Below are 27,856 nucleotides of genomic sequence, written 5' to 3'. Positions count from 1 at the left end.
ATTTGTTTCTGCTTTACATTCACCTATAGAAGAAGAGAGATTCAGCACAAGTTTCTAGGCACCAAATGGAGTATCCCTTGTCCCTTCGTTCTGGTAAATGCTCTTTGTATCCCTATTTTTCATCCATCTGTTCCAACGCACAGCAAACTGCTGTTATTCCAGTGCATTATTCCCACAAAGCACTTCACGGTACTCTTCAGCCCTGTCCTGAAATCACTGTTGGAGCTGCACCATGGACCACACATACCTGCAGCTTCCTCTGTGCTGGGTCTCTCTGGCATAAGGACTTCCAGCATCATCTTCCTGGGGACAGTGTCAGCAAGGAGATGTTTATCAGTAGCCCTTTTGCTCAACATCACCTCTTCACATTCAGCCTGGCTATTGTAGATTATCCTTAGGATTGTTAAGTTTTCCCCATATTACCACTGAAGAGAGCCAGTTAGGGATTTGGACCTCCCAGTGCTGTGCCTGGCCAAACAGAGGAAAAGGCCGGCCCTTGTCTCTCAGAGCTGAAGTCCAAGTGCTGCATTATATGTTCCTAATAAAGGAGTGATTATATGAATCACAGTAGCAAAATGTTCTTTCAGTGCATATGCCCCACTCCCTGTCTTAGGCATCCAAGAGTAGCTGCACATCATTCCAGAAGAGGCTTTCGGCTTAGACGCAGGTTAGTCTATAGCCCCCTGTGTTACAGAGGTGTAGCCAATGACCTAGCATTCAAGTGCATTCTTTAATTGCTTGTGGCTGTTTATTGGACAAAAATAAATTCCAGCTGGCCCATGTAACAAATGAAACTCAACTACAAAAATGTAATGATATTTATTCACACAGCTGCCAGCAAACTCACATGCACCATGAGTCATTCCAGATGTGGATAAAAACAAAGTCTGTCTGTGAAAGTAAGTTTCCTGATCCCAAGGAGACTTGATTTGGGAGAGGAGCTGCACATTGACTTCAGCTGTACTCAGAAGAACAGACAGGTTCCTCTTTCAAAAGGGGAGGGGGAGAGGAAAAGTCATTTATATTACTGAAAAGAAGAGAGGTAGGAAATAACAGCTAGTATATAGCTAGACATACTTATTTTAAAGAGAAGGATGCATTGGAAGACTTTGCTGCTGCTGCTGTTCTATTACAGTGTTCATGCCACTATGACCTACAAATGGAGCAGAGGTAAGATTTAAACATGAAAACCTGCTTTAGGGAAAACTTTGAGTCTGTAGAATTGGACTGAAGCTATATTTCATTATACTTTGATTTGTCCCTCCCAACTATGGAATTCTTTTTCTCTATTAAACATGAGGTTAGTTAAATAATTATATAGACAAACAGAAAAATATATGTGCATAAATGCATAAAAATAAAATCATAATACCAATATATAGGAACAAAATCCCAAGAACCAAAATTCTGTTCTTTTCTCACTTTTTCTTTTCTCACTCCTTCTTATAATTTTCCTGTGTTAATAAAAATCCAGGCCATGAAATCTCAAAGCAAAACTCTTTGCAGTCACAGGTGGCATGATTTTCAGCTCCACCGGGCAGATTTCTGTTAATCATAAATATGACAATACCTAGAGTGTGCGGGGTGCCTAGCAAACCTAAGACCCTACCCTGATGGACTTGCACATGCAACATAGAGAAAGCTACCACGTAATTATCAGGTTTCAGCTGCCAATATGACAATACGTGGTGGTGATATATTTGTATTCAAGTCGGTGGCAGCAACCTATGAAACAGTTTGGGACAACTGGATTGCATAGGAGATGCTTGCTTAAAAGCTAGTGATGATGTCCTTTCCCTTTTCTTTTTTTTTTTTCTCTCCTCTGGTATTTGGCACAGGTTCTGTAGCTGCTGGGTAGAGCTGCTGGAAATGGAGAAATGAAATATCTCCCAAAAGATTTCTTTGGGACTAATACTGAAATTCACAAATTTTCAAAGGAACTGGAGTCTATTAAATCACCCCCCCACACACACACACACACACAGAGAATCTCCCATTTCTTACTCATTATGGCTAGTTCCTCTCTAATTTGTGCTTTAGATTTGGGTTGGATTTTGTAGGGGGAAGTAATGACTGCATGGAGTAATGCTGTGGTTGTAACGATGTTTAACTGTTCTTTACAGTTAGTGGGGGATTGCTGCTGGGATACTGACCTGGGGATCAGAACGGCAGGCTCTTTCTCCAGTTTTTCCATCAGCTGCTTGGATGATACTGGACGAGTATACATACCTGCATGTACTTTAGTTTTCTGTGACTATATAATAGGGGTAGCAGCACTAATCACCTTTGTAAAACCCTTTAATTCTGTAGATAAGAGCTTGTCTTTCCAGTGCTAACACTTAAAAAAGGGAGGAAATCATAACTAGATCTGTATATCTGATAAAAATCCTACCTTTTGGGAGAATGAGGACATCTTATCTATAAAGTAGGAAAAACAGAAAGGGTTCTATTTTCATGAAATTATCACCACGCAATTAAGGATGTTCTTTGTTTTTGCTAAGTTACTCATTTTAATTAAACAACAACACAACCCTAAAAGAAATCCATGTAACTATTAAAGTCTAATTTTAATCACTGTGAACATTTAAAGGAAAACATCAGAACACTGTTCTTCCCTTTGGGATAGCAGATTATTTTAAAAATGGAAACTCTAGAGCTTGTCTTGGGGGACTTCAGAGGGAAAAGGAGATTCATTCTCTGTTGTGATAAGGAGTTCAGTTCCCACAAATATTATGCAGAGCGATCTGCTGAGGGGGAAGCAGAACTTCCTCTACACAGCTACTTGGACTCTTCAGCTGCTGTCTTAGATGCATGACTTCTCCAACAATAGCTACTTCAGAGTACCTCCACTTCCCTGAAATACCCACGTGCCAGCCCAACCAACCCCATCCTATTCTGCAGCATTTAGAGGGCAAAAGCACCATCCTCATTTATGAATTGCTTAGAAACCCAGTAGGAAATTTGAGTTCTGAGGCACGACACACCCTTCTGCATACTCAGAGCTCTTCCCTCCACCCTCAAGCAACAAGTGACTTGTGGCTGCATTAAAACTAGGTCAATTAAGTCTTATCCAGGTCCTGATCTGAGTTTGGCACTGGAATAGCAAAGACAGGTCAGCATCTGGTCTGATGGAAATGAAATATAAATCTCCATATCATCTCCATGTTAACTAGTAGTCCAGGCTGTTTACAAAAAAGTGGGACAAAAGGGCCCATTTTAATTACCAACAGTTGTTTAAACTGAATAAAGTCAGACCTGAAGAAAGATGAACATGCATGTGCTGAATAGTGAATGGGAACTCCAATGTGCCACCTCCTCTTGCTTTTATGAACATCAGTAAATGGAGAAAAAGCATTTCTAGCGGGAAAATGAAGCACTTCCTTTTTTATCCCTTCCTAAGACACAGCAATTTGTGTTAAAAATCACACAGACTCCTCAACCTGCTTAGATCCAGCTGTGGTCATCGATCCAAATGTCACAGGCAAAGCTTGGACCTTAGGAATAGACTTATTCAAAATAATACAGGAAAGATCCTGAGTGGTGATTAAATTATTTTGTTTACCATCTCTGTTTTCCTCAAGCCTCCTGTAGCCTTAACTGCACAGATTTATCCTCCTCGATTTTGTGAAACAGAAGTCTTGGGATAAAATATAATATTAGGTCTCTAATGAGTGGCATCTCCATGCGCCAGGTACAGGTGAGGTGATATTTATTCTGAAGGGCCCAAATAAGAATTCCAGACCTTTATAGATGTTTGTCCTGTAGAAAACAAGGGACAAATCCTATTCTTTAATAAAAAAATAAAAACAAACAACCACTGCTGTGGTAACCTGAACCAATGTCACTGCTTGCCATCCAGTTGCTTTCATCAAACTACTCTGACAAGAACTGGCTTAATGAAGAGAAAAGTTAGCTTCAGATCCGCATTCTAGGAATTGCTTGTTCCCTGTGCGGAAACACTAAGACAAGACTTGTTTAGCGCATTTCATCTCTGCTGGCTGTAGTTTATTTGCTTTATGAGCTTCTGGATTCCAATAAGTGGCACACAAACAGGAGCATGCTTGTTATGTGGCTGCTTGGAGAGTGAATATGCAATATGATTCCTTGTGGCTGCAGCTTCTTGGAGAGCGGAGAAGCAGATGCAACTGTATGTTCACCTGTCAGTGGGGGCTGGAGAAGGAAAGGTTGGAAGGCACAAAAGGAGAAGGTAAAACTCTTCTCACCCAGCTGTGAGAGAAGTAAGGGGGAAAAAGGTAATGTAGCCACTGTATTAGCACCGCCAAGGATTCACACTTTTGGGGAATGGCTGTGCTGGGCCTTCCAGTCCTCCAGTTTTATTGCAGTCACATCCAGACCTATCTTGTCCACATACCTTACTTTGTACCTATTCTGCAGTGCTCAGTGAAAGTCAGGTTGTCATTCCATGATGTCAAGGGAGTGTTTTATTCTCTTTAGAGCATCTCCGCAGAAGGAATTCCTTGGGCAGACAGGATGCTTATCCTCCTAGATTTCCCCACAGAAGTGTGAATCTTCAGTATTCGCTCTAGTGTTGCGGCAACAGAGCTTGTGAATTTGGTGGAGCAGCTGCTACATGAGCCACAAACTCTGCAGGTTGTTGCTGTTCATGGGCTCAGCTATAGAAAGCTGATAGCTCTTCAGTGCCATGGGAGGGAGGACTATGGATAAGAGAAAAAAATCAGACTGGCTGATGCTGGAAAACCAGCCAATCATTTTATGAGGAAGCAGTGTTTAATATTTTCTATCTCTCATCATTTGCTACATACCAGACTGCTGGTGTGGACGAAGGATGAGTTCCTTGAAGGTTAGGGTATGCACTGCATCCCCACACTTTTTTACATTATTTGCTTCTTTTGCACCTTATCACGTATTGCACTGTTGCACCCAGGCACTCCCTTCTTTAGCAACTTCTAGGATTCACTGCTGACAGTATTGCTTACTTAACACTTTTGTTTTGGATGGTGTGAGTGAAGGGAATATGGTTTGAACCCAGCATGTAATTACTCCACAAGTGGTCAAACTCATACACACGGCTGGCCTCTAGGATACCAAGTCACAGTTTTGGCTTATCAAGGACATGCTTTTCAAAGGTCTGACTCAAGAATAAAAACAAATTACACCAGCTGGACTGGTACAAGAACTTTTTAAAATGCAACATCTACTTAACTTCCATTTCCATAAAGTCATTGTTATCCAAGTCGTAAAATATGTATTGCACATAAAACTATGAAAGATATGAAATATTATGAAACAGAGCCAGCTCTGTCTATGTCTGGCTGTGTAAAGCATGTTTCTTCTTATGGAGAAAATACAAGGTTTTCCTGCTAACTGACTCCTACACAATCACTTGGAAAATTACCTCAGCTGCCCTAACTTCCCTGTTTGTTGAATCCATTCCACTGACATCACGGGAACTGCACTAGCAAAACATTTGATCTGCTGTGGAGGTTGTTCCCATCTTCCTTGAGTCTCTTCTGCACCAGTTCTTGAGAATGCATGTTTGTAGGCTGGAGTCTCCTGGTTTGCGGGTTCATTTGTATGGTGCAAGTTATTACTGTACTATATATTGCAACTGTACTTGTAAAGAGAAAAAAGCATTGCCTGAAATTGACTGGGATTGAAACTCAGGGGTATTACCCTCAGGATGGCCTGAAGAAGACAGCTTATATGCCTATGCTTTTATTTCCTGAATTCCTTTGTAAAGAGCTGTGTAAGAGGAGAATAAATGTACTTCATAGACCTAGACAATAAAGCCCTAAAAAGCAAATTGCCCAGCAACTGTAAGAAGTAGGAAGGAGGCTTTAGAAAAAAAAAAAAGAACAAAGCAAACAAAGATTTGTTTTCAGGCAGGTCTAGAAAAGAATTGAGAATTAATGAGCTAAGGAAGTAACTAGGATATCTGCATGACACAATGGAGTGCAGTGCCAAGATGATGCAGCCAGTGCCAAGGCAAGCTATCTGTGCAGTACAGCACAGAGCAGGACCCGGGCTCTAGCTGGAGTCCCAGCATGGTGACAGTCATGTAAGCATGGCATAAGTCCAAGGGAATAAGCGCTGCCTCTCAGCAGGGCTGAGTTGGCCTGGAGCTGCATGGATGTGGTCATACTGCTTCTGCTCTGCTACCTCTGTCCTATGCTTCAGTGCGTGGTATAGACATGGCCCTCCTGCTCCATGTGGCAGACCTCTCGGGCATCAGCAGTGGTGGAAGTCTGATAAAGCAAGGAGCTATTGTAGGAAGACCAGGGAAGGGACTGAAGAAGGCCTTGAAAAGGGATTAAATATTGGTGCCTGTTAAACCTGCTCATTGTCTCATAAGGTAGCTGGAATATCAATATCCTTGAATGGAATTAACCTGCATAAGATAAATACCCAATATGGTAGGGCTGTGATTGTAATCAAAATCCTTTCTAGCATGTCCTGACTCCCCAAATACTCCTTTAGGGGCACACTTAATCAATTTAATCTGAACAGAGGATGATCCATGAATCAGAATCCACAGTAGATATGAAAGACATAAAAAGAATATTTAAAAAAATCAAAGTTTAATCTTTTAAAGGGAAATGGTGGTAAACTGTGATGAGAACAGAGGGAGGATAGACTATAGAAGTTCTCTTGTTTTAGTTTAGATCACAGGTGGATATTGCACTCTATAAAAGTAGTCATGCTGTTAGCAAGGAAGGATCTGAGTGATTCCGAAGCTCTTTTCACCACAGGAAACAGCCACAAACGGCTAAAGCTTACAGCCAACATGGTCATAAATGGGTTGACGGAATTAAAAATTAAAAAAAGAAAAGATCTAGATAATTTTCATGAGAGCTGGGTAAGCAACATTAGAACAAGGGGCAGACATAAGGTGAAACAGCTTTCTTTTCGATATGGACTAGACTAATTAAAAAGTATGAATTGAAAGTAGAATCAGTAGATCCCAATATCATGAGGACTGGTGATTCAGTAAGGCACTCTCTGCTATTCTGGTATTGTTTTAAGATCCTGCAGGACATAATATCCTTTGTATTTGCCTTAGTCCCAAGTATTGAACGATCATGGGATCCTGATCACTTCACACAACGGTACTTATATCCCAGCCAAATTTCAACTCAGAAGTACTTCCTGCTATTCAAATCTCTCCTTACAGTTTCAAATTGAAGTAGTTCTCCACCTCACCTTTAACAACTGACTCACTGCTGTTAATGCATGCTGTTAAACCAGTGTTCCCTTCACAAGAGAAGAGGTTCAGTTATGAATGAAATAACTCATGCGCACATGTAAAGACTGTAGAGCACTCTGAGTCCTCTCCTGATTATCGTTTGCTTGACTGCTGTGTCCAGAGTCCTCACTTGTACCTGGCATTGTACAAATGCACACAGTAAAAAAAAAAAAAAAAAAAAAGATCTTTCTTTCTCCAGAGAACTTTCAGTGTAATTAAGGAAAGAAAATGTTAACATCCCTTTTCATTGTGAGGCATGGAGTAATCAAGTCACTCGTCCCAGACCTCTTCAGGATGACTGCATAAAAAGATCTTTCTTTCTCCAAAGAACTTTTAGTGTAATTAAGGAAAGAAAATGTTAACATCCCTTTTCATTGTGAGGCATGGAGTAATTAAGTCACTTGTCCCAGACCTCTTCAGGATGACTGCATACACGTCATCATGTATGTTGGTAGCAGTGGTGATTTTGTTCTGTAAAGGAGGGTAATGACTTTTCAGGCAGAATGAAATCCTGTCAGAGGCACTGAACAGAACAGTGTCACTGAAAGAAAAGTCAGCAGCTCTTAATGAACATCACCAGACTGCAGAAGCTCTGATTGCTGAAATTGTGATGGGCAAGATGTAAATCGCTGAGGTACATCACAGGCCAGTGGAGCAATTAACTTTGCATGCAGTGCCAGTTCTAAGGTTCATGACAGGGCAGGACCCAAACGCTAGATTACAGTAGCGGAGGTGAATACTGGCGCTTGCCTGCATGGACAGCCTACATCCACTCTGAACCAGGGCTCCTGAAAACCATGTACTATCTCTCTGCACCAAGACAGCCCTATAGGAGGCAGCTGAGTCTACTGAGACGCAGAGAAGCTAGCTGGATACATGGACCCTGCGTACAGCAAAACCAGGGAGCCTTACATGCACCAGCTGTACAGGTGTCTTGGTCTGGGTCTGAAGTGTGCAAACCAGCTCTGTTTCTTGCTTAAACTTTAAAAGCACTGAAACATGCAAACTGGTGCCACTGAGGTTAACAGGAGTTTTGCCACTCTCTTGAGTGAGGCCAGGATATGAGTTATTCTCTATAACTTGGTTTCTTGTAGTAACCCTGAGTGTTAAATCTTCCAGCCCAGACATGTTATTTGTTGGTAAAACTGTTTTCCAACAAAGTGGCACTGGTGTGGGTGAAGTTCATGAGGGTCAGGTTTATGGACAGCTGATGGTGGGAAGGAGAAGAGAAAATGTATCAGGGCATCTGAAAATGAAAGAAAAAAGTGATATAACATTAAGTTGAGGATAAGCTGCAGATAACACTTTTCGGGGGAGATACACAGAAAAAGTCCCCAGGGTGCCAGGCACCTGTGGTGTTTTCACTCTCACCAGAGGGAAAGAAAACAGATGAAGGGAGCCTGTATGCTTCCATTCTCCCTGTGTCTCTCATTATCCTGAAATCCTGTTTTATTCTGTTATTGCTATGGTAGCTTTATGGTATGTCCCCCACAGCATACTTGCTCATTCAGAGACAGTAAACTAGCCTCAGTCTACATTACATGTCATGGTGCTTACTTGTCTACTCAATGACTTAATCCTTAGCAAGTAGCTTTTTCTGTACCCTCTGAGGTTCTCATGGCTGCTGCAATAGCCCTGCTTTTCCTGCCTCGCTATCACTGCACTTGTGGCAGGGAGAATTCAGTGCTGGACTTGAGACAAAGAAGAAGCATGTGAAGAAGAAAAGAACGGAGTTAAATAAGAGCCACTATTCCCAGTTTCCACAAGCATTCCTTTCTTCTGGTGAAAGCATATGTGGGGCCTTTCTTGGCCTGGTTTGCCGGTTACGCTTGGCAGCTCACAGTTCCCCTGCAATCGGCACACATTCCACTCGTCCTTTGGAAATTCCTTCCCAGCCACAGCGAACCAGGTCTCCTGCCAGGAGCCTCCAAACTCAATGAGTCTCTCTCAACTCAGGAGGAGCCAGGTGGGTAGCTGAAAAAAAAGTTGCTGAGAAAGAGAAAAATGAGTTCTTCAGAGCTCAGAGGTTATTTGGGAGGAAATGGGGCACTGGAAGGGAGATTCTCTGCCCCCTTGCTGCAGTCTCAGGTTGGAGACACAAATGCACAAGGTCTTCTGTAACATCTGCAGTACCTCCACTGCTTGCATTGTACTGAGGGGGCAGAATTAGGTTAGATTTGGCTAGCTGTGTCGAGAGTAAACTGAACCAAACTGGATGTGGAAATCTGCTGAGAGCTAAAACATCAGGATCTCATTGTTTCCATCCATTTGGCAGGTGTTGGCATGCCCCAAATAGAGCCAACACTTCCAGTCTCTTCTCTGTCTTGAAAAGAGTACAGTCTTTTCAATCTGGTAGTGCTTATTTGAGCCACAGAGAGGGAAACAAGAGAGACAAAAGTAAAAGGCAGAGATGCTAAGAAAGAGTAGAGGAAAAAGTGGAGGCAAAGACAGCAAATAAAAGCAAGTAGAATGAATGAGAGGAAAAGAGGAGGAAAAAGAAAAAGTTGAGAGACAGAGACAAAAAATGATTAATGTGGATCAGAAAGATTAAAGCACGCATAGGTTTAAGGTTAGGATAGCATTCATCCCCTTGTCACTGTGTTACGCAACCCCATTTGAACCTGCTGTTCAGAAGATGTCCATCTGTCAAAGCTGGTCTTCATCCTAGCCATCTGTTTCTCAGGCTCATGGGATGGCTGAATTTCTCTGGAGCTGGTAGTGTCAGTTCCCACCTATTTATCATGTAAGCAGGACTCCTATTTCCTGTCCCCATCAGCCTCTCAATACACCAGGATATTGAGATACACTAGTCTCGGCAATTCACCAATGGTCACAGTGTAAAGTTACTGCTACTGAATCAGAAAGTGTCCAGTTTTCTGCCCATCTCTTTTCTTCCTTCCCCTTGACTTCTCTAAAGTATGTAGGTACAAAAAAAAATTCTTCCCACTGCCCAGGAAACAGCCTGTTTTTTTTTTCCACTGAAGTTGCAAGAAACTAGCACTTTTACATTGCTATAGGACTACAGCATTCCCCATTAATATCAATCATCCCTTCCTATTAACATCAGTCACAGTAGCAGTGCCACAGCTGCACAGGTCTCTCTTTTTCCCCAGTTCAGTCCTAGGAGGGAATGGATCAAGTTCTGCAAGCCCTCAGTTTCCTCCCTGTTTTTTGTAATGCTCATGGCCATGACATTACATTTTTGTTTATGCCTGATTCTGAAGAGACACAAAGTAATTGTTTCTTGAATTTGTTTATTTATTAAATACAGATTTTATGTCTGAGGGAACTGTTTCTGTCTTAAGCCCCCTTCTAAAATAAACAGTATTTAATGCATGCTTCATTTTTATTTACTGGTATTTTTCATGGCTTGGCAAAGAACAGACTTCATTTCCAGTTAAAAACTACTTGTAGACATCCTAATACGGTACAACATGTTTTAAGCAAAACCATTCATTTATTATAGTCACAGCAACTTCTGAGTTTGTGGATTGCCATGCCAATTGGGCAGAAAGTTCTGGAAGGTGATAAGTCCAGTTATGATAAAAACAAATATGCAGCTTGTTTTATTTCTTTCTGTCACCAGGGTTGGGTTTTTAATAAACAAAGCTCAAAGAGACTGACTTAGTTTGCTTTCTATTTAGCTTAACAAGTCTAAAGTATATTTGAGTTCTTACAGAGATGCAAAAGGATAGATTTTTTTCCCCACTCGGTTGCCCTAAAACAGGAATTAGATACAAGCGGCACTTCGGCTCAAGCCACCACAAACAGTAGGTGGCTTTCAGGTTGAAGCTTCCAGCAGAAAAAAGGAGATTGCATGGGCCCACTTCCACACAGGCTGCCTGAGAGAAGCCAGGGTGAAATAAACAGTCAACATGGTGTCCAAGCTCAGCTCAGAGGGTCCTGGTTTTGATGAGAGAACCACAGATATCAGCTGTCTTCTGTCCACCATCAAGATCAATGAACAGCCAAAACCTGCTTACAGGCCCAGGCTGGGTGCTCTTGCCTGCCTTATCTAACCCTCCTGTCTTCTCATGCAAATTCCTTGTCTCTCCCACTGTGCCCTGTCTCTCCCTAAAACCAGCCTTGCTGCATAGGGGGAAGGCAGCAGCTGCTTCGCTGAGGTCTGGCATTGCAACACAGGGCAAATGGAGGGACTCCTCCAGGAACACAGGGAGCACAAATGGCATCTGAGAGGGGTTTTTGGTGTTTATCAATGGGTCTAGCATGATGAGACAGTCACAAGCTGGCAATCACATGGGTCAGGGCTTGTCTTGTCATGGTGTATTTCTCATCTTCACTGCAGGGAAATGCTGTGGGCTCCAAATTTTGAAGAAGTCAGTCTTTAGAGAAGCTGTCTAGTAAATAACTAACATTTAGGGATACCCTAAGAAAATATATTTCTCTAGAAATACTCTCCTTTTCTAGACAGAAATTGTTTTGAGGCAGCAGGCTGTTGGAATTTTGCTGGGAATTTCTGGATGCCCTTCAGATCCTGAATCACTAGTTGCATGTGCCACAGACCATCAATCCAGCACACACCCTTTATCCTTTTAAGCCATAATCTTCTTACATGGTTTCCACAGCCAGCATGGCCCAGCTGAGATGAAGTCCAAAGCAGAATAACACATGCATATATATCCCCCAAATGAAAATATGGGCAGCACCATCGGTGTGAACAACCCAGTCTACTAACATAAATTTGTCAGTGAGGCAAATGCAACCCACTGGTCATGTGTGTTAAATGCTGTATCCTTCCCTCCTTTCTATTTACACCATCAAAATGGATGTTTGTATCATGTCCAGCTGGCTTTTCAGTCCCATCCATGATGTCCTGTGCTTTTCACTCCTGACTGAGTTCATAGAATCACAGAATCACAGAATCGCTGAGGTTGGAAGGGACCTCTGGAGATCATCTAGTCCGACCCCCCCTGCTCAAGCAGGGTCACCTAGAGCACATTGCACAGGATTGCGTCCAGGCGCGTTTTGAATATCTCCAGAGAAGGAGACTCCACAGCCTCTCGGGGCAACCTGTTCCAGTGCTCTGTCACCTTCACAGTGAAAAAGTTTTTCCTCATGTTCAGATGGAACTGTCTGTGTTTCAGTTTGTGCCCATTGCCTCGCGTCCTGTCGCTCGGCACCACTGAAAAGAGTCTGGTCCCATCCTCTCGACACCCTCCCTTCAGATACTTGTACACGTTGATAAGATCCCCTCTCAGCCTTCTCTTCTCCAGGCTGAACAGGCCCAGCTCTCTCAGCCTTTCCTCATAAGAGAGATGTTCCAGTCCCCTAATCATCTTTGTGGCCCTTCGCTGGACTTGCTCCAGTAGTGCCACATCCCTCTTGTACTGGGGAGCCCAGAACTGGACGCAGTACTCCAGATGTGGCCTCAGCAGGGCTGAGTAGAGGGGGAGGATCACCTCCCTCGACCTGCTGGCAACACACTTCCTGATGCAGCCCAGGATACCATTGGCCTTCTCGGCCACAAGGGCACATTGCTGCCTCATGCTTAACTTGGTGTCCACCAGCACTCCCAGGTCCTTCTCGGCAGAGCTGCTTTCCAGCAGGTCAACCCCCAACCTGTACTGGTGCATGGGGTTATTCCTCCCCAGGTGCAGGACCCTGCACTTGCCTTTGTTGAACTTCATGAGGTTCCTCTCCGCCCACCTCTCCAGCCTGTCCAAGTCTCTTTGAATGGCAGCACAGCCCTCTGGCGTATCAGCCACTCCTCCCAGTTTTGTATCGTCAGCAAACTTGCTGAGGGTGCACTCTGTTCCTTCATCCAGGTCATTGATGAAGAAGTTGAACAAGACTGGACCCACTACTGACCCCTGGGGGACACCGCTAGCTACAGGCCTCCAACTAGACTCTGTGCCACTGATCACAACTCTCTGAGCTCTGCCATTCAGCCAGTTCTCAATCCACCTCACTGTCCACTCATCTAACCCACACTTTCTGAGCTTCCCCCTGAGGATGCTATGGGAGACAGTGTCAAAAGCCTTGCTGAAGTCTAGGTAGACAACATCCACTGCTCTCCCCTCATCTACCCAGGCAGTCATTCCATCATAGAAGGCTATCAGATTGGTTAGGCATGATTTCCCCTTGGAAAAGAAGTTGCCAAAGAAGTTGGAAACTGTCACAGAAACAAATGTACCTCCCCTAACACCTCTGCGTACGAATGCTGTTGAACCTGAGGTTGGAACTCAGCACCAACTGAATGCCTCCTGTGCCTGATGGACTGGCAAAGAGTTATCTTTTCTAAGCACAATTCAACTGGGAGCAGCTATTTGGATATATTCCATTTTACTTCTCTGTTTGCAAAACCCAGTGCATTTCCTTATGGGTGCTTTTGTTGACAAAATACTGCATACATTATTTAAAAGTAAGAAGAAGTTATAGATCATCTTCTGAGTGACCTTTTCACAAAAAGCTACAGTGCTCAGACCAGCATCTTTCTGCAACCCTTTGTGTCTGAGAAGCTCAGCCATGGCAAACTAGTTTGATTAATGCTTCGCACTCATTATCTGTGTAGTACTCAGAGGCCAAAACAGAACTTAAAGATTACTACCATGAGCCAGTATGGGGACAAGTAGTCTCTACCTCATTTTGTGGCCACACAATAAACGTCAGTCTACCCCTAAATACGGTCAGTTTGTTGTATAGCTAGGTGATCTCTGCCTACTTTGCTGGAAGATCATCATCACCACCAAGCTGAGAAAGAAGCCCCATGCAAATTTATCACACTATGAAGTCTAGTTTTTGGAAAGAATATTTTTTCTAGGTGCAAGAAAACAGATGCCGGACTGACCTAAAGATTTTTCATTAGCAGCCTATAATGACAACCCACTGAGTGTCTATATACCGGCAAAGCCTTTTCTAAGTAAGCATATTTCACTATGAAAGGTGAAAGGTGTTCAAATTTGTGAGAAGAAAGCCCAAATTCAGGAAAAGACAGGTTTCTTTTTACAGTGTATTACAGCAGTTTATCTAAAGTGCTTCTGCACAGTCATAATGGCTTCCTCTTTATCAGTCCTGACACATGAAGGAGTTAAATCAAAGAATAAATTGGCAGCTGCTTTCAGTCAGCTACATGCTACAGGTTTTCATTGGAAATCAAGCCTACCTCCCTTTCTCCAAATTCAGTTTTCCTAAGTTTAGGATATGATGTCATTAGCATTTTTTCCCTAAATATTTACTTAGGCTATTTTCCTAGAAGCCAAAATCCATTTTACAAGCTCAGCTCAAAGACTCCAGGAGAGGCAACTGTATAGAAAGGAAGAACAGCGCTGCACCAAACACATTAGTATAAATTGGCAGAGTCCTCCTGGGCTGCAAGCCATTGTGAGATGGCATCCGTAGGGGACAGGAACTGGAGGAATGAAAGACACTGAGTCTTGAGTTTCCATCAGTGTCAGTAGCAGTTGTCAGCATTTCACACTTTTCAGGATCTGTCCCTTAGGAGACAAAGCATTTGAGTTATATTGTTGACTGAAGATTTTGGGAAGCCTGAATCTAACCACTTTCTTTTCCCTCTGATCCTGAGCTTGCATTTCACAGCACAGGGGATCTCTGTGACCTGGCTGCCTGCAGAGCAGCATCATGGGGCTGGTGATGCCAGCTCAGGTCATTTGAGGACCTCATCTACGGAGTCCAGCTGCCTTTAGCAGTTTGCAGTATTAAAAATTCTGGCAGGGCTTTCTGTATTTAATGGGGAATCCAGTTGTACATCAGTCTCAGCTTTACTCCAGCAGATTGTGAAACCTGAAAGATCTAGTATATTCAAATTTTAAGAGAGTGTGCAATATCAAGGAATAGTGGGGAAAAGAGTCTGTAAAATGGAAATCCCATGTGTTTGTGTGGAGCAGAGGGAGGCAGCTGTAAAAATAATCCATTCTGCATTTAACCTTCAGGCTGCTTTGCAAGGTTTCTGGCAATATCACAAAGATTGATGAGATTCCTTTGGCCCATCATTACATCTGCACACATTGAAATCTGCCAGTTAGTTTAGTGGACAGTTATATTTGAGATCTGTTAATTTATTAATAACATTTTCATGCAAATGTAGAACCTAACACAATGGGGCCTAGTCATTCACTCAGTTTTGACGAAAACTTGGCAGAATAGACACCTTCTTATGGATCTCCCTCACCATTCCAGGAGAGGCGTGTGGATCCCCCGCCTCTTACTCAGGGATACAATAGGGATTTTCTCCTCACTTAACCAAACAGCTGTACAAGTCCAGTTCAGAAACATATCTGAATCTGTCCTCAGCTCTTAGTTACTCTCTCAGACTTCTTGCCTTTATCTTCACTATTTGGAAATATGCAATGCTTTGAAAAGACACTGCTTCCAGAAGTAATTCATTTCCTCACAAAAAAGGACTCAGTATCCCCTTGCTTTTTGCTTATTGGACAAGGATGATTTATACACTTTCTCCGTCCAGCACATCTTCATGTCATTAAGAAAACTAGTAGCAGGTGCACCAACATTTGGAGCTCAATGAACAGCTGGAAAGGCAGCTGGAGTTTCCTTATTTCTGAAGAACAAGTGAAATCTCAGAGCAGAGGAAGCAGGGGAGTGGGACTTGTGTATTCTCCTCTTACCAATTTGTTTGAATTTGCATGGGAATTTAGAAGGAAGATGAGGACAATTTTGGTCCTTCCTAATCTGAGGGAGAAAAAATGAACAATATAATGTTTATCCCTCCTCAGCTTTGAGCTGAAAGTATTGATAACTAATTAGTCAGAGGAACAGTTTGTCATTTCCCATGCGTGCAGCTACATGCGGATGAGTAGTTCATACACAACTGAAATAAGATATGGTTTGTTATCAGTTTAATAACAGTTCCTAGATCTACTGGCAAACCCTTTACTTTATTTGCTAGTTGAAACTATTCACAAAAGGCTTAAGTGAATAATTTCAGAGCTCCCATCATTTCTTCTGTTTTTCCTGACCTCAGCTAATAACTCCACAATCTCAGTGGGACAGTTCTCACAGGATAACTCACCACAGGACAATTCAATCAGCAGTAGTAAGAATCTTCCATTATTTCTCATAATCTGCAGGTTTTATGGCCATAGATTTAAAGTTAGAAAACCCATATATCCTTCAGTTTGGCCACCTGCATAGAATTTCACACAGTGTCCCTTTGAACAGATCCCATACATTGTGTTTCACTGATCCATATCTTCTGAAAAGGCACAATGTCAAGAGATGGAAATCCACTAACTTCCTTGTTAGCAAGTAGTAGGGGCCTGTCTCTCCCCCAGGTTAAAATGCAGGCTAATTTCAAAGAGACCTTCTGAATCTATATAATATTGGTTGTTTAGTTTAATGCACATGGCATTGTTCCTATTCTCTGAAAAGATATTTTATGGAACTTGTCAACAACAACAGTACATATTTGCACTGAAGAATGTGAAATACCATTTGGAATTTACAAAAGAAAATCCATACTGCTCCCTGCTAGGTCTGTGGTTCAGACTTGACCTTTGATTTATTTTTCAGCATTCAGTCTTGGAATAAATTTTAGATATTCTTTGTGCCAGCTGAATTTATTCTGTTAAAAGTTCAAGGGGTGCAAACATAAAATGCAAAGAAATGGTTGGCAGTTAGGGGTATCTGTAGCGTATGCTCACCTTTAGCTTCAGCAGGAACCACAGTAGTTCAGGTGGCCATCTGCAGAAGTGAGACCATGAGCTTGGTGGTTAGGTCAAAGGGCGTGTTACCATGAAGAATGGCTTCAGCTTTTTTCCTAACCAGGGCTGCAATCCATCATTATGTCATCCAAGACCTGGAATCATCACCAAATGTCCTAAGAGTAATTGGACGACACTTGCACTGGGAGTTGCTCATATAGATGAAGGCTACTGGCATAGTAACTGTGGTGGGGAATGAGGCAGCTGAAATCTACTGTGCTTTTTTGGTTTGTTTTTTTCCCTTCATTCATGACCAGCCAGATCCCTGGCTTGGCTCACCATATGGCCCCATAAAGCAGGGTCGAAGCAAAGGAAAGGAGGGAAAACATGACTGGGGGGCAGGCATGGGACTTCCTATTGCAGCTGCAGCTCTGATTAGGTCAGCTTCAGCAAAATCCTAGCTACGTAGTCACCTTTGTCTGCTAGGAGAACAAGGAAACCTGTGTGAAAAAGAAAGCACAATGAAATATAAAATGATCCTTCTCACTACTCCATGCCTCTCCTCTGCACTCACTGTCTCAGCCCTGTATAAATACATACCTGAGAACTGGTGCAGGGCTCAAGCCCACCCCTTTTTGCTCCCCAAAGGGGAGAGATTTGCTGCCTGAAACTGAGTGAGAGCTCTGTGGTGTTAATATGAAAAAGGCAGAGAACTGGAAGAAGAGAGTAATTTAGAAGGATTTTCCTTTCAGAGGAACAATAGCACGATGCATACAGCTTTTTGAGCTGCTGCAACTCTGTCCTTTTCCTATGTGGCACAGCTCTGATTTCCATTGTTCCCTCTCCATTGTTCATTAGAAGAATCACCCTCCTAGTTCTGCTTTGAGGGTCCTTCCCATCAGCTTGGTGATGAACCTGTACCGAAACACCAACACCAAGCTGCATTTCTTCCTGCCCTCCTCCCTTCTCTGCTCATTCCTGGGAAAAATGGAAGAAGATTGGATCATCATTATATCCCTTCATTTGTTTAGTTGTAAGAAACATTCTCAGATGTGTTTAACTATTTTAAGATTGCTTTGTGTCTTCCAATGTTAAGAGCTCTTGGAGAGAAGTTCTCATGAGCAATTTGACAAAGATAGGGAAGGTAGCCCTGCACTGAAGGCAGGGATCTAAAATGTTGGTTCAGTTCCCACCTCTGTCTGAAATTTTCTGTGCTACTAAAATTGCTTAGTACTTCTGTGTTAGATGTGAGGAATAGGGATGATATTTCCTTTCATTACTGCTGCACTTTACTCATACAGTGACCACCATAGACTATCCCCAGTTCCTGATAATATGGCATTAAGTTGAGGGACAGCAATATATTTCACTTCTCCTTCCCTTCAGTTTCTCTGTGTTTTTTTCTTTCCATAACTGATGTGGCAACTTTACTTCAGCATGTTAAAGCCCCCTCTTGGTAGTCTTAACTTTTTTGTAAGCATAAATATTTCCAGGTAGGGATTCCCTCTTTATGGCCAAAGAAGAATAAATAACATAGCACACTTTTCTCCAAGCTGGGACCAGGTAAAAATGTCACATGATGGAAATTTCATGTGACCAATAAATTCTGAGACCATTTCAGTTGGTTGATGCTAGTCATATCTTCCCAAACCATTTTATTTAACCATTCCTTTTATGACTAAAGAAGAAACAAGTGCCTATTCTCACTTCTAGCCATCAGGTAGGAATAAAGAGAGATCACTGACACTATTAATTTTACATTTAGGTGCTAAGATATCAAGGATATGGGGATAAAAGTACAAAGAGGCAAATTCTCTTGGTAGCAGCTTTTAAAAATGTGCTAGTTCATGTTGGTTGGTAATTAAAATGTCTTTTCCATCTCATTTCTGTGCTCTCTTAAAGAGCATTGAGATTTCATCTCCCAGTAATAAAGATTTTAATGTATTAAAGCTGGAATGCACAAGGCTTTGCATAGCACTTGTTGTCATGGGAGCTGCTTCTGTGAATAACTACAGCTCAGTATAAAGGTTACAGAAGCTAGTCTATAACACTGTGATGGGTTTTTTTTTCCTTGTCCTTCTAGATTTTTATGCAAGTTTCCCTTATTTCTATTCCTCTCGTTCTTCCTCCAGCTTCTGTCCCCTTCCATTTCTTTTGTGCTACAGTAAAGTGTTCAATGCTTTCAAATATAGCAGTTTTGTTACAGAAGGCAAAATGTCAGGAAGTAAAAAGAAGCTATGGCTGACAGCACTCCATTTCAGTGCCTCAGGCCAAGTTCACACCTAGACATGACAGCAATTGCAACACAGAGGAGTATAAACACCTTGCAGGACTGCCAGTCATGCATCTTTCTGGGGACAAGGCAAGTGCAGGACAAAAAGAAAGAAGGGTGGGATTATTATGTGTAAACTTGCTCATCACCTATTAACACTATACTCTTTGTGGATTGTGTTATGCTTTCATTGCCCAACACACAACTCTCGTAGGCCAGCACCACTCTACTCTGCAGGAAGCAGTGCTTCTGATACCAACCTCTGCCACAGGTGCAAAGCAGGTAGTTGCTCAGGGCAGCAAAACTTTTAGTGACTTTGAGTGACTGTAGGACTGGTAAGGACAGGTATTTCACAATTAGCCAGAGACAGTAAATCCAGGATAGTGAGTTGTTACTCTAGCAATGGAGCAACTCAACAAAAAGACCCACTGAAGAGTCATCTGGCAGCAATAAAGCTCTTTACATATAATATATTCCTGGTTTGATAGAAAATCCTCATAAGTAAGGCAATCAAAGAGGAATATGAAACAAAAAAGTTTCCTCAGGGGTATGCTAGCTCTGAGACTTACATCCTCCTCTCTTCTGCAGTGCATGGTCAGGGAGAAACATAGGGTCTGAAGCCAGAAAAACACCTCACATAAGCTATTAAAGAAAATTCTCTTGTGAACTTTTCTGGCATTTGCCTGAAGTTCCAATGGCAACAGTTTCCTTTGGGAACTGCCTGACAGCCTCCTCAACAAAATAGGCTCAACCAGCCTAGATTAATCATAGTTTTTACAGGGCATTATAATGGCTGCTATGTTTGCCTATACAATCACTTAATGGGCAGCATTCTGTTCATCTGCTATGGCAAATGCTTGACTTCATCTGGAATAAAAAAGGCACTGTTAATGAGAAAATGTGTTATCAGGTTATCAGTTAATGTCTTCTTTTGACAGGATCCTTGGGGTATGCTGAGATCCATTTAGTGCAAATTCTAGGCAGTTAGAGAGAGAAATTTCATGACACCAGAAAAATTTCCAGCTTACTAATGAAACCAGCATATGCTCCAAACTGATTAAAAGCAAGTATAAAAGGGGTCTGCATCTGGCCTAGGAGTTAGGTTTTTTGAGTCTTGAAGAAGCTGGCTTAAAAAAAGGTGGAGGATGACCATAGAATTTTGTTATTGGCTTTTCTAGCCATGTAATTTTTAGCTCAGGAAAAAATTCACACCACTTAGAGTAAAATTCAAATCCTCTGTTTCTCTGGGTTTGTTATAGGACAGAACAAAAAAATAGCCAATGTGTTTATAAAAAATGTTTTACATATGTTATCATGCCTTCGTGAACAATAAACTATGAAGTTTTACATTTTCATTTCCTCTCACGTAGAAGGCAGCATGCATATTCCTTTCCATCCATACAAATACACTCACAGCAGTGAGCATCTACTTTGTAGTAATCATTTTTATTCTCTACTTTAGTACTAAAATAAAGCCAATAGGGAAAAATTGTTCTCATTATAATTTGGGATGCATAAACGTCCTTCTATTGAGGTTTAGGAGTGTTAACTTAAAAAGTCTTGGGAAAGAAAGAGAAACTTTTACTATGAAAGACTGAGCTAGACATACTACTGAGCCCATAGCTGTTTCTTACCACTATGGACGGGGTGATTGTGAGCTTGCTGTAAAAAGATGGTTATGGTGATTTGAGAGGATATGGTTTTGCAGAGCCCTATGAATTCCAGCTAGACCTACAGCAAGTACGTAAAGGAGTTTACTGAATGGGAACTGTTGCTGCCTGTGCAACAATTCCCTGCTTCATAGTCTCAGAAGTAAGAGGCTTGTCTCAAAAAGCCAGTGAGGTCCAAAGAAATGATTTTCATTAGCTTCTTCAGAGTCAGGCCCTAATAATCTAAGACAGAGTGACACAACTGGCAGCCTGCAGACTGAATCTGGCTCATAGGACAACTCCAGCTGGCTCACTGCCTTTTCCCTGCCCCAACAGGCGAATGTCCTTTGCTCTGCTTTCAGGGAGTCAGGAGTTCATATCCACAAGCCACTTGGGCTCCTCTGCCCCTCCTGTCCTTCATGAAAGGGGTCCACTGAAGCCATGAGATAGCCCTTTTCCACGGCCCTGAAGTGAAACAAAACAATTTTTACTGAGTCATGGTCCCAGTTAAATCGAGTTTCTGTCCTGAAGCCTCAGGAAGTTGTTGCCACATTCCGACAGCAGAAGTACATGCTTTGGAGTGATGGTCAGCACAGGACCTGATTCATGCTCTTGGCTTGATACCTAGGCATAGGAGAAGGAAAGAGCATTGATGATACACAGATAATTCAGTACTTCTGCAACTATGCTCTGTGCTTATTGAGCAAGCAAATCGCAGTCATCAGTTGGGAATTATACGTCAGGAGCAGGAGTGTGGACTGGAAAGCAAAACCAAACATCCATCTCCTCACCAGTGAAACTACATGGAAAATCTGGAAGAGGATGATGAACATTTATCATGTGGCTAATGAGGTCCAGAAAATTCTGGCTCAGTTCTTCAGAAAGATGAAAACAGCTTTCAAATAAAGCTATTGTCAGCTTCAGAATTGACATTACATTTAAACAATAAAGCAATTTCTAAGCTGTTATGACCTAAATAGTTAGAAGACCTAAACAGTTAGAAGCAAGCCAATAAGTTGGCAAAGGCTGCTGCAGCTTTCATTTAAAAACCTGGATAGTCCTGAAAGAGAAACAGAATTGAGTCAGCAGAGACTTGTGAGAGTGGCCAGGCTCTAGAAGGAAGCAATCCAGCAGTGAAGGAGAGAGCTACATCTTTTACTGCATTTTGAGGGGCACTTTTTAGCCACTCTCAGGACGGGACGCCTTGGCTGATCAGCAGCTTCAGGCAGATGTAGTGTGCTCAAGAGTACCCAAGCCGTGGCCGTCCTGGGTCAGGCAGGTGGCCAGGATGCAGGCCAGCGTGCTCAGGCACACTATGCCCATCTGCCTCCCATCCTGATACCTCGGTGGGCAGCAAGGGCAGTCAGATCAGGGAGTGCTCCTAGGGTTTCTCTAAAGAAGGGATTTGGAGGATGATGAACCCAGTAATGCACAGACATATAATAGAAATTGTTTTCAATTAGAGTAAAGAAAGCCTTACTTTTTCTACCTCATCTCTGTAAATCATAAGCTTTTTATTATGTAGCTGCTCAGCTCTTAGCAAGAAAGCACCAGATCTCAGTTAGGGGTCTCTTGAAACTTCTGTAACAGAAGTAAAAACAATAAGTCAATAGGAGTACCTCCATTGACTTCAGTGAGCACTGGATTGGACCTTCTCTGTCAGTATGGATTAGGGATCTGCTCTCCTCAGACATTAACAATTACTTCCATTGAAATGTATCGACTGCATCATCACTAAAAATACGGAACTTGCTTCACATCTTCCTATGAAATAATTAATCAATAGTGTTACAGGAAATTCCTTTGGGGAAGAAAACGGTAAAGAGATGGTAAGCCACAGTAATACTCCTGTGCTATTTTTTGATATTGCACAGTTAGCTCACGTCAGAGCTAGAAGTAAATGTAGGAGGAGGTCAGTTCAGCAGAAAAGTTTCAAGCAGAATTTATGATTTCCAAATGCAGAGACTGGCTGAAAACCCTTCTCTGTCTCAGCTTTTGTGCTAAATTTACATGTCTGGTAAGTTATTGCAACAAAAATCAGAGTGTGCTTTTTCTGAATGCTCACAAAGTCTCTGAGGAACATGGGATTTCATGGAGACCATTGCAGCGGAGGCGATGGTGGAAGGATTTGAATACTGTGCAAGAAGAGAGAGAAAGGGAAGGATTGAGATAAAATGTGGAGCAGGAAAATCCGATCACCATGACAAATAAGAATTGAGCTCAGAAAGAGTTTCTGAGTAGAGTTTGTAAGAGCCATAACAAAGTTTCATATGTTTCAGGAACAAGATAATGAGTTCAGGGAGTCAGTGCTGGCCTGGTCCCTACAGAGGATGATAAGCTTCTGACATGCACACAAAGCTCTTTCTCACAATATAGCAAATTGTCTCTTTAAATTCCCTAACCTAATCCCTGCCAACCTGGTAAAAGCTGGATAGGAAAATCCAGCTGCCCTCCAAAACTGTTACCTGTAATTCAGCAAGTGGATCAGTACTAAGTCAATACTATAACTTCCCTTCAGGGAAGGAGAAATCCTTTGGTGAGGCTTTTCTGGATGAGTGGTGATCAGCTGAATCTGATAACTCCTAGTTCAGCTCCATGGTAATAATTTGCACCTGGCCAAAAACCTAAGAGTGATCAGTATGTTGGCAATAAGCATGACAGAAGTGACGCAAGACACCACAGACACCTTTTCCATGGCTCAGGGAAGTTTTGAGATGTAAACCATCTGCATATGTATAGGTACTCTGCACCCTGGGGCTGTTTCTATCGAAAGGGCATCTAAAAGAGATAAAAATGAATTGTCATCATTATGGACTGGATTTCTGCCAGCTGCTTAGTAATTAGAGCTTTAATTGCCCAGTAATAAAAATTTAAATTACTCAGCAATTAGTGCTTGAAGTTTCAAGTGCTACACATGCACTCAACTGTATTTCCAACTACCAAGAGCAAAAGATGGAATAGCTCCAGGGTGCGTTGGCAAAGCTCTGAGCAAGAGGGATGAATGCTGGTGAAGGAGCGGCAGCACAAAACAGGGATGGCCTCTGCTTGCTGGTGACCAGCCATGTTTGTCTGGGTCAAAACCAGGCTGTAGCAGAGCTGAGTTCCCCTTCTCCAAGAGCAGGAAGGTGATAGGAAGGGCACTAGAAAGACCAGGGCGGGTGTTACTGAGACAGGGCATGCTGAGAAATGGAGATGACTGTCCCTTTGATCAGCTCATCCCTCTGGTGGTCCTATGAACATTTATTACCTAGGTGCAAATGGACAAGATCTGACTTAACATCTTCACTGATGGCGCGAAGCTGAGCACTCTCACAGAGCAGAGCCTGCAGGCAGCTTGTGACCTTTCCAAACTCACCACCTCCTCAGCTTGGCCAGACAAGATGATCAGATGGTAAAGACATCAAGCTGGAGAAAAGCTACAGCAGAAAGCAAGTCCTTTTCAGCACCTCAGGTCCTTTATTTGATGCATTCAGTCCTTCAGGCTCTTAGTCACATACCCTGCAAATATTATTCCATTGTTTAAACAAATATTAATCTAAAATCATATGGATCCAACATGAAAAACCTAGCTCTGTAGGTGTCATACCAAAATGCCTGGCACCCATTACTGAAGTACCCACTTGCAGTTAGCAGTATCCAATTCCAATATGTATATTGCAATTTAACAAGCTATTCTACCTATATTATGTTCCCTAATTAATTAAGGCCAAAATACCCTTTGCTGGGTCAAGCCTGAATTACTTTATACCTGGTATTATCACAATTAATTTTTCTTATGCCAAATAGTAAAGATCCTAATTAACTAAATCTCTTGGGGCCTGGTTTCCTTCTCCTTGCATCATTAGAAGTTAAATATCATTAACAAGTCAAACTTTAATAAAGTCAACAGTTGGCAATGGCCCAGGAAACAGGACTACATTGAGGCAACAGAGTCTAAAGGGAACTACATATTTGTGATCTGCTTGGATAATCAAAGATAAAAATTGTCTGAGGAACTGTGTGGTCATGGAGCAGGGACAACTTTTCTATAAAATAATTACAGGTGCTCCAGAAAATTTTTGCCTACCTGATAGAGAGACTTTTAAATGACCTTCATGTTTTCTACAGGCAATATGCAAAATTCATCACAAGAACTTCAGAAAAACAAAGCAAAATTGAGCTGGTCAGAAATATTTAATGGAAAACAAATCTGGTAGAAAAAGAGTGGCATGAAATTTTTCAGAAATTCAGAAATAACCTACATGTTCAGTTAAATGTTACTCATAATTGTAGAATTCTGAATTTTTTTCCTCTTTTTAGACTGGTTTCCAAATTTCTGCAATGTTGAACAATGATAGGGGTGGAGAAGTGAAGTTTAAGAGAAAATGTACCAAAAATCACATAAGCACAGCTTTTAAAAAGTTCCTGTTCCCAGACATTAGAGGGGGAAAAAAACAACTCTAGACTATCAACATCCAGTTCATATAAACATAACATGAAACAAAACATTTTTTTTTCTCTACTCCAAAAGGAATTTACACCTCCTAAGGAGTAATTATAGTAACTCAAAACATTTAGATGATCTGCTATGCATCATCAGATGCTTTCTACACTCTTGACTGTGCAGGCCCATGGTACCACAAATACTCCACTTCACTGAGGTAACAGTGAATAAATACCTGATTGTGGTAGACTGAGTAATATTTAGCTATGAGACTGTGCAGCATTTAAGTCATAATAGGCTGGGATTCACCTCACCTACTTTAGCTGTCTGTCCTAAGCTGGTCACAGGCTCACTCGACAGTCAGTGAAGAGACATAGGCATCCCCTAAGAGTGAGTCACTCTTTCCAGATATATACGACCAGGATAAGTGAGGTGATCTACTCCCTGGAGGAGAGGTCTCTCTATCAGCTAATGAGAGATCAACTTTTAGACAGCTGTAATTAGGAGAAATGTAGGGTCTTAGAAGTGTAGCAATAGCGGACTGGCCTGAAAAACACAGGCTGCATGTAGGGTCGGTACTGGTTTCCCTTGCAGATTCTCTCCCCTGGTCCTGAGTCAGGAGTAAAACGTGCATGTCAGGCTCTGTTGTTATTGCAGTTACAATTATTATTCATTACACTGTGGCTGCATCTCAGAGTCCCAGGCCTGGATTATAACCTTGCTGTGTTAGACACGATATAGGTAGAGGGCAAACAGCTGATCTCTCTCCCTAGCAGATTACTGTCAAAGCAGTCCATGTGGTCCATTTTATTTACAATGAGAAGTCATGTTTTACAGTAAGTTTTTACATCAGGCAGTTATTTGGTTAAAGCTACTACTGAAAAGTCCTTCCCATTTTCAGTGTTGGCCACACTATGAAACTTCTCTTTTCCCATTATTGTTTTCCAGCTATGCTTTTCCCAGCTGCTCAGCGACTGAAGAGGTCCTCAGCCACCTTTCTTAACCCAGTGCTACAAAACTCACTGGAAGACGTAGTCCTGCTTTATGAGGTTCAGTATATGGGAGCAAATGGTACCTCAATCCCTAGCCAAGACTGGGGTTATTGTCTGTACTGGGGTTATCCATTATCTCTTTCCATGTCATCTTTACTTATTCCAGCCATAAACCCATTGCTGACTGTTTAGTAGTTCATCAGAAGGGAAAGACTGGTCATATATGTGCCAAACTCACCTCTTTTGTCTTGTAAAGCAGGCAGCAGCCTGGCATACTTCAAATGTGAGCTCTAGCTGATCAACAGGCAAAGTGAAAACCAGAGCCAATGGCTCTCCATTGGAAGTAACTTCCTTCCAGAACAATTATGTATTAACAACATAATGCATTTAAATTCTTTGATCTGAGTTTCAGTCCAAAATAAATTGACCAAACTATCAAAGCCACCAATATCAGTCACTGCAAAGTAATTTCTAGGGCATGACAGTTTCACTTCAAAATTATTCAGGTCCCTGCTTCCATGCCAGTAGAGACTGCAGGTGTATTGCACAATCTGGAATAGTTGCACAATATTAGCTAAGGGAAGGTGGCCCACCTGAAGAAGGTACCTGGGCCAAATCTATCTATTCCCCACACTGAGGAGACTGGAATTGGATGTCCAAGCAGGGAATGTCTGCTGAGAAGCCAAATGCCACCTACTGTGTGCTCTCACACAGAGGCAGGCCACTGCTGCTGTTCCTGAGCGGGGGCAGGGGTGGAGGATGGGGTGGGGAATGGCCTTTCCCAGCTATGCTGCTATCCTGGATCTCTCTAATCCCCACGTGGCACCAACAGCAATCCCTGCCTGTTCTGGACAACAGAAGAATGCCTGCTCTTCCCTCTTCCTCCCCTGCCCATGGCCTGTCTCTGATTTTCCCAGGTAGGTAACACAGAACTGAGTGCAACATTTACATAGAGACTTTCTGGTCTGCCCCACATCCAGCTAGTGCTATGAGAGGTTTGTCTACTTTTGACCTAAAGCAAAGACCTAAGGACATGTTGTGAATTCACATTTAATCTGCCCAGACTCTCTTGGAGAAGATAAATAGCTTTCTGTGTTCTGATTTTGTACCAGTTTCTTTTAGCTGAGCTTGACATTGACAAAAGTCAGAGAATCTCCATCAAAGATGAGGAGCTGGCTTCGCTGAGGAAGGCTGCTGAGTTTGACGCCATCTGCAATGAGGTTATCCCCAAGAGCATCACAGAGATCCGCAGGCTGAGTAGCAGGCTGTCCGCCTACCCAAGGGTCCTCAAGAAAGAAGACTTTGAAAGGACAGTGCTGACCATGGTCTATACAGCCTACAGGGCTGCTCAATCCAAGGGGCACCAGAAGGACACTTGGGCTGAATCTTTTGTCAATCTTTACAAGGCCCTGGAGCACGACTTGATGTTCCCATACAACAAAGAGTCATCATAGTGGAAGACTTAATATACCGGCAACTCATCCATCTCTTCTGGTTGATAAGGGACACATGTAACATGTCCACCACTTTATTCTGTAAACAGTTTAATAGCCTGCTTAGTGAAAGATTATTTGTTTTCTAGCTCCCCCTCGTGGAATCCACTTTATAGATACATGTTAAATGGTGAAAAATGTTATCTTCAGTCCCTGGAATTCAT

The 27,856-nt window shown here is 42.2% G+C and overlaps 1 protein-coding gene across 1 annotated transcript; it reads left to right on the top strand.

Annotated features, from left to right (window-relative positions):
- The first annotated feature begins 1,094 nt into the window (after window positions 1-1,094).
- Window positions 1,095-27,856, top strand: FAM180A (family with sequence similarity 180 member A). The gene is made up of 3 exons (XM_013947388.2): window positions 1,095-1,170; window positions 26,156-26,256; window positions 27,312-27,856. The coding sequence occupies exons 1-3, from the start codon at window positions 1,095-1,097 to the stop codon at window positions 27,651-27,653; spliced, it is 519 nt and encodes a 172-aa protein (XP_013802842.1). The 3' UTR covers window positions 27,654-27,856.

This window comes from Apteryx mantelli, chromosome 1, assembly GCF_036417845.1.
Source record: "Apteryx mantelli isolate bAptMan1 chromosome 1, bAptMan1.hap1, whole genome shotgun sequence".
Classification (NCBI taxonomy): Eukaryota; Metazoa; Chordata; class Aves; order Apterygiformes; family Apterygidae; genus Apteryx; species Apteryx mantelli.
Note: the sequence above shows the minus strand (reverse complement) of the source record. Positions and strands in the feature narration are given on the sequence as shown.